Source organism: Nerophis ophidion, linkage group LG08, assembly GCF_033978795.1.
Source record: "Nerophis ophidion isolate RoL-2023_Sa linkage group LG08, RoL_Noph_v1.0, whole genome shotgun sequence".
NCBI lineage: Eukaryota > Metazoa > Chordata > Actinopteri > Syngnathiformes > Syngnathidae > Nerophis > Nerophis ophidion.
In genome coordinates this window covers 38,506,813-38,517,840 of record NC_084618.1, presented here as the reverse complement: position 1 = coordinate 38,517,840, position 11,028 = coordinate 38,506,813, and the positions used below count along the sequence as shown (strand labels likewise).

Below are 11,028 nucleotides of genomic sequence, written 5' to 3'. Positions count from 1 at the left end.
TGCAGTTAGCACCAATATTATAGGTGTAAAACGACAAGTCATGGATATTGTTATTTGCCGCTATCTTGCTGGCATGCTAACTGTTGGTATGTTAGCAATTTAGCCTAATAAAAAAATAAAGTCATGATTATTATTATTTAACGCCATCTTAATGGCATACCAGCTGTTAGCAGTTTATCCAATTACCTGTATAAAACTAATTGTCATGGATACTGTTACTTAAGGTTATACTGCTGGCCTGCTAAATGTTAGCTTATTAACAGTTTAGCCAATTTTACAGCTATAGAGTAAAATAAAAGTCATGGATATTGTTACTACGACTACTGGAATGTCAACTGTTAGCGTTTTAGCCAATTTTGTAGGTGTAAAACTAAAAGTCAAGGCCAATTTTACAGTTATAGAGTAAAATAAAAGTCACGGATATTGTTACTACGACTACTGGAATGTCAACTGTTAGCGTTTTAGCCAATTTTGTAGGTGTAAAACTAAAAGTCAAGGCCAATTTTACAGTTATAGAGTAAAATAAAAGTCATGGATATTGTTACTTCGACTACTGGAACGTCAACTGTAAGCGTTTTAGCCAATTTTGTAGGTGTAAAACTAAAAGTCAAGGATATTTTTACTTGCCGCTATCTTGCTAGCATGTTAACTGTTGGTATGTTAGCAATTTAGCTTAATAAAAGAAAAATTAAGTCATGAATATTATTATTTAACGTCATCTTGATGGCATACCAGCTGTTAGCGGTTTATCCAATTACCTGTATAAAACTAATTGTCATGGATACTGATACTTAATGTTGTATTGCTGGCCTACTAAATGTTAGCTTATTAGAAGTTTAGCCAATTTTACAGCTATAGAGTAAAATAAAAGTCATGGATATTGTTACTTCGACAACTGGAACGTCAACTGTTAGCGTTTTAGCCAATTTTCTAGGTGTAAAAATAAAGTCAAGGATATTGTTACTTGCCGCTATATTGCTGGCATGCTAACTGTTGGTATGTCAGCAATTTAGCCTAATTAAAAAAAAAAAGTCATGAATATTATAATTTAACGCCATCTTGATGGCATACCAGCTGTTAGCATGTTAGCCACATGTATAGGTATAAAACTAACAGCCATGGATATTGTTACTTTGCACTATCTTGTTGACATGTCAACTTTTAGCATGTTAACCGTGTAGCCCATCTTAGAGTTTTAAACCTAAAGCCATGGATATTGTTACTTCAGGCAATCTTACTTGCATGTTAACTGTTAACATGTTGACAGTTTAGCCAATTTTACCTGTATAAAACTAAATGTCATGGATACTTTTACTTAACGTTACATTGCTGGCCTGCTAAATGTTAGTATATTAACAGTTTAGCTATCTTTACAGCTATAGAGTAAAATGAAAGTCATGGATATTGTTACTATGACTACTGGAATGTCAACTGTTAGCGTTTTAGCCAACTTTATAGGTATAAAACTAAAAACCATGGAAATTGACTGTTGGTATGTAAGCAATTTAGCCTTAAAAAAAAAACAAACTGTGGCTGCATCCTTCATATTGCTGATTTGTGGGATGCTGACATAGCGGTGCGCAAAGTCTGTCCCAATTCGAAAAAGTTCCAAGTGTCCGTCGAATCCGGCCGACAAATGTGTCCTTTTCTGTGTGTGCATCCGTGTACACTTTACGTTCTTTTATATCCAGAGATCCTTAGGGCACTGAACTCTGAAAATTATTTTCAACATGGCGGCGCTATGCGGAGTGGAAAGAGCGACTTTAAAATGTAAGCATAGCTTTATTTATTCATTTAAAACATCTTAAAGCAGAGGTGTCAAGTTGGGGTGACAGTAGTGATATACATTTGTGTTAAAATACGAGGCTTTTACTATCGTAATGTTAAGTCACCTCCGTGCTCTTTGCTTCTGTTTTTACCCCGAGGGAGAGCCATGTATCCGGTCATTGCAGACAGCATTGTGCCCGCAGCTTTTTTTAAACGCAGGAAGTCTGAGAGCTTTTAATTAACTTTTTTAGACCACAAGAAATTGACTTAATTATGTTTAATTAATGTGTGGCTGGAATAATAAAGCATTGCAAATGTGTGCATCGATGTGCCGATATTAGTGATTGCTGTTTTTGTGTACATTTGCATACTATTTGAAAACGTTTTCTCTATAAATAATTGTGATATTGTGTTTTACTTTTCTGGGTGTTTTTGCTGTGCAGAACAATTAAGGAGGACATGGATGTATAAAAATAAATACATCATTACCTAATAATTAGGAATTACAGCTTGAAAATGCTTGTCAACATGTGACACATCTCCATGACAACCATCTCCCATGATCGGTCAGCTCTAACCACAGGAAAATCAGATGCCGGCTGAGCCGGTAGCTCTTAGCCTCCATTTCTGATACAAGGCAAAGGACCAAGCAAACACAAAAAATGATTCAACATTCTTCTCTTAAGTTCGCCATTATTCAACCCCACGGGACTGAGCTGCTGATAAGTGTGACGTAATTGTAAGTGCGGGGACAACTAAAGTGTTCCATAGGTTAGACCGTCCCAATTCATATTGCTCTGGCCGCTGCTGGAGGACTCATGCCAGGACTCACACTTCGTCGACCGCATGGACTGGGTCCATGGAGGGATGCAGCTCCCGAATTGAGACACAGCTGAAGTCATGAATATTTATCTAACCCCATCTTGCTGGCATACAAACTGTTAGCCTGTTAGCAGTTTAGCCAATTTTATAGATATAAAACTAAACTACATGGATACAGGTCTGCCAAGAATCAAGCTATGAGTGTAACAGTCACGCAATTTAACCCTTTCTCACGCCACATTTGACATACATTATATTACCAAAAGTATTTGGCCAACCATCCAAATGTTCAGAATCAGGTGTCCTAATCTCTTGGCCCGGCCACAGGTGTGTAAAATCAAGCGCTAAGGCATCGAGACTGTTTCTACAAACATTTGTGAAAGAATGGACCGCTCTCAGGAGCTCAGTGATTTCCAGCGTGGAACTGTCAGAGGATGCCACCTGTGCAACAAATCCAGTCGTGAAATTTCCTCGTTCTTAAATATTCCAAAGTCAACTGTCGGCTTTATTATAAGAAAATGGAAGAGTTTGGGTAGGCCACGTAAACTGACAGAGAGGGGTCAGTGGATGCTGAAGTGCAAAGAAGTCGCCGACTTTCTGCACAGTAAGTTGCTACAGAGCTCCAAACTTCATGTGACCTTCCAATTAGCCCACGTACAGTACGCAGAGAGTTTCATGGAATGGGTTTCTATGGCCGGGCAGCTGCATCTAAGCCACACATCACCAAGTCCAATGCAAAGCATCAGATGCAGTGGTGTAAAGCGCGTCGCCACTGGACTCTAGAGCAGTGGAGACGCCTTTTCTGGAGTGATGAATCACGCTTTTCCATCTGGCAATCTGATGGACAAGTTTAGGTTTAGTGGTTGCCAGGAGAACGGTACATTTCAGACTGCATTGTGCCGAGTGTGAAATTTCGTGGAGGAGGAATTATGTTGTGGGGTTGGTTTCCAGGTGTTGTGCTTTACCCCTTAGTTCCAGTAAAAAGGAACTTTGAATGCTCCCGGATACCAAAACATTTTGGACGATTCCATGCTGCCAACCTTGCAGGAACAGTTTGAAGCAGGCCACTTCCTCTTCTAACATGACTGTGCACCAGTGCACAAAGCAACGTCCAAAAAGACATGGATGACAGAGTCTGGTGTGGATGAACTTGACTGGCCTGCACAGAGTCCTGACCTGAACCCAATAGAACACCTTTGGGATGAATTAGAACAGAGACTGAGAGCCAGGCCTTCTTGACCAACATCAGTGTGTGACCTCACCAATGCGCTTTTGAAAGAATGGTCGAAAATTCCTATAAACACACTCCGCAACCTTGTGGACAGCCTTTCCAGAAGAGTTGAAGCTGTAAAAGCTGCAAGAGGTGGATCGACATCATATTGAACCCTATGGGTTAGGAATGGGATGGCACTTCAATATCATATGTGAGTCAAGACAGGTGGCCAAATACTTTTGGCAATATAGTGTATCTCACGCTTATATTTCCCCAATCACTATTCTATATTTTTTTATAATAATAAACTTTTTTCTTCACGACACGTCGGAGTTTGAGTACTGATTGGTTGACAGAAAGAACCAATCCCAGACCAAGTCATGAATTATTGTGCCTAAATCTAGCCAACCACGGAAGGCACCACACAATGTTAACCAATCAGAAACAAACTAAGGCAGGTCTTGAAGTCTCTCTCTTTAACACACACCTCAGCGCAATGCTGTCAACTTGGTGACTTTCTCGCTAAATATAGTATATTTCCAACTCCTCTGAGTGACTTTTTTACTCAAAAGCGACTAGCGACCAATGTATCGACTTTTTGGGATGTTTTGGAGACATAAAAGCGTGCATCACAATGCAATCATAATTTGCATTTTTTTAACTCACTTTTAATGTCTCCCATAGTCTCACCACATTATTCAGAGGACGGCGTGGCGCAGTGGGAGAGTGGCCGTGCGCAACCCGAGGGTCCCTGGTTCAATCCCCACCTAGTACCAACCTCGTCACGTCCATTGTGTCTTGAGCAAGACACTTCACCCTTGCTCCTGATGGGTGCTGGTTAGCGCCTTGCATGGCAGCTCCCTCCTTCAGTGTGTGAATGTGTGTGTAAATGTGGAAGTAGTGTCAAAGCGCTATGAGTACCTTGAAGGTAGAAAAGCGCTATACAAGTACAACTCATTTACCATTTACTATCAGCACGTTTAGCGAATTATATAGGTTTAAAATTAAAAGTCATGGATTTTGTTATTTGCCGCTATCTTGCTAGATTGCCAACTGTTAGCATGTTAACAGTTGACCCAAATTTAGAGTTCTAAACCTTAAAGTCATGGATATTGTTACTTCACGCTATCTTGCTGACATGCTAACAGTTAGCATTGTAACAGTTGGGTAAAAAAATAAAAGTCATGCATATCGTTATTTTTATGCTATCTTGCTGGCATGCTAACTCTTCGCACGTTAGCCAAATTCAAATGTAAAAGACTACAACTCATGGATATGGTTATTTAGTGCTATCGCGCTGACATGTAAACTGTTAGCGTGTCAGGAGTTTAGTCAATTTTATAGGTCTAAAACTAACAGTCATCGATATTGTTAGTTGGCGCTATCTTGCTGGCATGCTATCTGTTAGCATGTTAACAGATAAGCCAATTTTTATAGCTGTACAAATAAAACTTGTGGATGTTTTAACTTTTAAATGATAGAAAATAGTGGAAATAAACTTTTAAAATTGAAGGAATTTATGTTTCATTTTTGCAAATAAATGATTATGTGGTCAAGGTGGGTTAAGTTTTTCGCGATGTTTCAGAACTAGCTAGTTCAAGTGAGTCCATTTTCATAAGAAACTACCAACTATAACATCTTCAGGTGAAAGTTCAGAGTACATAAAGGTAGATCCAACTAGCAGAGGCGCTTTTGCTTCTGTCCCACATCTAAGTAAGCAAAAAGAAAATGAAGAGAAGGAATTTGTTTATGGGACCCCTTCTTAGTTCTTTTTTTAAATGATTATTATTAGTGTTTTCAAAAAATGTGTGCCCTTCTCTGCCAAATAAATCACTCCATTTCTCATAGAATTTTTTCCAAATATTTACAAGTGCGGTGTCATCTATTTTCAGCAACGAGCCGCAAAGAACAAAAGGACGATTCATACGCTGTACAAAGCATTTCAGTGTTTATTTTTTATTTTTTTTAACAGCACCTTGTAGACCACACCTGCAGCAGACTATTTTTGAATCTCTCATCAGACGTCTTCCTTGACTGCTCTCATCTTCCTGTCTCTAAGGACCAGTGCCCACTGCTCCCATGCTTCCTAGACCCGCCCTGACCCAGTTCCACGCATGGCTACAAGCCCTGAGGGAGGCACGTGCACGCCCCAAATCTGCACCCTTCCTTCCTGCATGCATGTGTTTGTTTTGGAAGGCGGCCCTCTTCGACAGCTCGTACAACAATATAAAAGGGCCGCTAATGTCAGTCCTTTTAGCGCCACAGGAGCTTCAAGAGTTGGCCTGGTGGTAACCATGGAAACCCTCTGAACAGCACAAGTCCACGTTTCTGATTGCCTTCTGCACGTCTGATTGGAGGACATAGTGACATTGAGGACACGACTACAAAGGAGTTCCAGGAAGAGACATTTTGCGGCCTTGAAGAGCATTATTACTGTGGTGGATAAAACTCAACCTGCCAACTCCTGGGGGTACGTGTTCACTTCCAACGACAGACATCAAGGAACCTGGCAGTACTAACGCTTCTTACTTCAACGTGGTACAAACAAAGTAATGTGTGACAAACACACTTGGCATGTTAGAAGAAGAAGCATGCTAACTACATATACAAGGGTACAATATGTTGTTATATAAAAAAATACACCTGATGGGATTTCAAACAAAAGCTGCAAAATTCATGCACATTTAAAAAGGTCCCCTATTATGCAAAAGTGCCTTTTTGATGAAGTGATGAGGAACAGTAATACTTTGTGTCTGTGTGTATATACATATATATACATATATATACACACATGTATATATATATATAAATACATATATATACATATATATATACACACATATACATATATATATATATACACATATACATATATATATATATACATAAATATATATACACATATACATTATATATATATAAACATACATATATATATACATATATATATACACACATACATACATACATACATATATATATATATATATATATATATATATATATATATATATATATATACACACACACACACACATACATATATACACAGAAACACAAATATATATATATATACATATATATATATATATATATATATATATATATATATATATATATATATATATATATATATATATACACACACACACACATACATATATACACAGAAACACAAATATATATATATATATACATACATATATATATTTGTATATATATATACATACACACAAATATATATATATATATATATATATATATATATATTTATATATGTATGTATATATACACATACACACACATTCACATACACCGCCACACCGTGAAAATACAGAAATACAGGCTGTTTTTTTACTTGAAAGTTAATTTATGTTATATAACATATTGCAGACCCCAGAAGAAATCTCACAAAGCCCGACGCTACTTTTAACTTTTATAACCAATCTTATGACAACAAACAACAGCACAATTCCAACAGGTTTTACCTCCCGTGCAAACACTTTCGTCTCGTGAGTCTGCGCTTCACCGGACACACAACAACATTTCCTTATTTCCCGCCAATCACCTTTCAGACACGGACGGTGTGTTTGCAAATGTGGGAAAAACGGACATCAAATCCAAACCACACAAACATAAAACTTTAACACTCGCTGGTCGCTACAGTATGAATTGACAAATATAGCCTATCATTTGCGCAGTATGGACAAGTTATATATCAAAAACATGACCACCGAAAAAAAACTGAAAACCGCGCTACCGAAACCGGATGTAAACAAAATGCACGCCCTGGAGAGTTGTCAGCATGTCTGCGGTGTGAACGTGATTTTTATATACATTGCAGATATACCTGTGGACAGCCATCTACAAAATGTGCAACACAGCGCAAAGCCAGTGTGACGTCATGCTCGCTTCAGCTCTCTTCTCTAGTTCGGTACGTCGAGGGACAGAAGTAGATTCTCTAAACACGAGTACATTCTATAATAACACCAGAAGAATATGCTAGATATGTTGCTAGTTTTTTTTAATTAATAAAATAGTCATTCAAAGTCTATAAACACTTCTTAACACAGTACATTGAACAAAAAGCAGCAACTATTGAAAATATGGCAAAACAATTTAAAGAAATGTGTTAATACTAGTTAATAAAAACAGATTTGTTTTAAATGTCTGTATACATTTTTTGAGCCTTTATACCCTGCCTTCCGCCCGATTGTAGCTGAGATAGGCGCCAGCGCCCCCCGCGACCCCGAAAGGGAATAAGCGGTAGAAAATGGATGGATAAAGAAAGTAATATCATAGCAAAATATGCAAATACTCGCCCATTCCACGACCCCACCACCACTGGTATCTAAGCAGTTTAGGGGAAACCCTATATATACACAAAAACAGAAACTGTTTTTTATATATATATATATATATATATATATATATATATATATATATTTATTTATTTATGTGTCTAACCACAGCAAGTGTGGTATATATATACAAACCCCGTTTCCATATGAGTTGGGAAATTGTTTTAAATGTAAATATAAACGGAATACAATGATTTGCAAATCATCTTCAACCCATATTCAGTTGAATATGCTACAAAGACAACATATTTGATGTTCAAACTGATAAACTTTTTTTTTGCAAATAGTCATTAACTTTAGAATTTGATGCCAGCAACATGTGACAAAGAAGTTGGGCAAGGTGGCGATAAATACTGATAAAGTTGAGGAATGCTCATCAAACACTTATTTGGAACATCCCACAGGTGTGCAGGTTCATTGGGAACAGGTGGGTGCCATGATTGGGTATAAAAACAGCTTCCCAAAAAATCCTCAGTCTTTCACAAGAAAGGATGGGGCGAGGTACACCCCTTTGTCCACAACTGCCTGGGCAAATAGTCAAACAGTTTAAGAACAACGTTTCTCAAAGTGCAATTGCAAGAAATTTAAGGATTTCAACATCTACGGTCCATAATATAATCAAAAGGTTCAGAGAATCTGGAGAAATCACTCCACATAAGCGGCATGTTTTATATATATATATATATATATATATATATATATAAAATGACCGTCATCTTTGATCCCTCAGACGTCACTGTATCAAAAACCAATATCAATCTCTAAAGGATATCACCACATGGGCTCAGGAACAATTCAGAAAACCACTGTCACTAAAGGCAGTTGGTTGTTACATCTGTAAGTGCAAGTTAAAGCTCTGCTATGCAAAGCGAAAGCCATTTATCAACAACATCCAGAAACACCGCCGGCTTCTCTGGGCCCGAGATCATCTAAGATGGACTGATGCAAAGTGAAAAAGTGTTCCGAGGTCTGACGAGTCCACATTTCAAATTGTTTTTGGGAATATTCGACATCGTGTCATCCGGACCAAAGGAGAAACGAACCATCCAGACTATTATCGACGCAAAGTTCAAAAGCCAGCATCTGTGATGGTATGGGGTGCATTAGTGCCCAAGGCATGGGTAACTTACACATCTGTGAAGGCACCATTAATGCTGAAAGGTACATACAGGTTTTGGAAAAACATATGCTGCCATCTAAGCGCCGTCTTTTTCATGAACGCCCCTGCTTATTTTAGCAAGACAATGCCAAGCCACATTCAGCACGTGTTACAACAGCGTGGTTTTGTAAAAAAAGAGTGCGAGTACATTCCTGGCCTGCCTGCAGTCCAGACCTGTCTCCCACCCAAAATGTGTGGCGCATTATGAGGCGTAAAATACAACAGCGGAGACCCCAGACTGTTGAATGACTGAAGCTCTACATAAAACAAGAATGGGAAAGAATTCCACTTTCAAAGCTTCAACAACTAGTTTCCTCAGTGCCCAAATGTTTATTGAGTGTTGTTTAAAGAAAAGGGGATGTAACACAGATGTGAACATGCCCTTTCTCAACTACTTTGGCATGTGTTGCAGCCATGAAATTTTAAGTTGAGGAATGAGGAAAGAGGCGTTCAAACAGTGCCGCTTGACTGCTAACCTTTTCTCAGGCTTTGCTACACATCTTAAAACAGAGCTTGCTGGCATATTAGCCAATTGTATGGTTATTAATCTAAAAGTCATGGATTTTTCTACTTGGCGCTTACTTGCTGGCATGCAATCTGTTAGCATTTCAGCAGTTAAGCCAATTTATAGGTGCTAACCTGCTGGCATACCAACAGTTGGCATGTTAGCCAATGTTATACAGTAGGTATGAAACTAAAGGTCATGGTTATTGTTACTTCACACTATTTAGCTGGAATGTTAACACTGTGACTGTTTTATCGGTATACAGCTAAAACTGTTAGCATCATTAGTTTATCCAATTTTATATGTACAGGAATAAAGTCATGGATATTGTTACCTGATGCTTTCTTGCCGGCATGCAAATTGTTAGTATATAAGCATTTTAGCCAATTATATAGGTATACAAATAAAAGTAATAGCCATTGTTATTTGGCAGTAGCTTGCTAGAATTCCAACTAGTAGCAGTTTGGTCAATGTTTTAGGTATAAAACTAAAAGTGATGGATATTGTTACTTGGCGTTATCTTGCTGGCATGTCCCCTGTTAGCGGTTTAGCCAATTTTATAGATATAAAAAACTAAAAGTCATGGATATTTTCACTTTCAAATTATGGAAAATTGAGGAAAAATACTTTAAAACGCTGAAAAATAGTAATCTTAAAAGCATTCTTTGCTATATACAGTCCATGGTTCACTTACCTTGCTCATGTGAAACTCCAGGCGTCTCATATACCTCTCAATGGCTTTGATTTGCTGCAGACACACAATGTCCATTTAGAACACACATAATACATATAGTTATAAAACATAATCAGCATGGCTCTGAAATGTGACATCACCAGGTCAAGTTTGACCGAGCTTCTGTGTCAAATTAGTATTTACATCAGTTAAATACATGTCATTTGCAAAATGACAGGTTAGGTGCGCTTCTTAGTGAAAATATACTTTTTATAATCCTGCCCACTCAATTTTCACACACTTGCATCACCTCGAAGTACTTAAAGTCTACCTGCTTACCTTGTCAAGATCATACAGCACTCCCTGCAGAGGTAAAAACACAGAATTAATACACAAGTTAATCCTGTTGCTCATACAGCATGTACTCATGTCCCTCACCAGGCGCGAGTTTCTTTTCATGTCCTTCATCAGTGACGTCAGCTTCTCCAACTCTGTTTGGTGAACCGCCAGATATTCACTGTGAGGAAC

At 38.0% G+C, this 11,028-nt stretch overlaps 1 protein-coding gene across 7 annotated transcripts in view; it reads right to left on the bottom strand.

Annotated features, from left to right (window-relative positions):
- ripor2 (RHO family interacting cell polarization regulator 2) overlaps positions 1-11,028 on the bottom strand; it is a 130,815-nt gene that overhangs the window by 18,482 nt on the left and 101,305 nt on the right. For 6 of the 7 annotated variants that reach the window (XM_061908509.1, XM_061908514.1, XM_061908511.1 and 3 more), the window contains exons 4-6: positions 10,939-11,017; positions 10,840-10,863; positions 10,522-10,575 (exon numbers count right to left, since the gene is read on the bottom strand). In XM_061908509.1, coding sequence (XP_061764493.1) covers positions 10,522-10,575; positions 10,840-10,863; positions 10,939-11,017 — 157 coding nt within the window. Of the gene's footprint in view, positions 1-10,521; positions 10,576-10,839; positions 11,018-11,028 lie in introns of all 7 variants that reach the window. The other variant, XM_061908512.1, reaches the window with a different exon arrangement.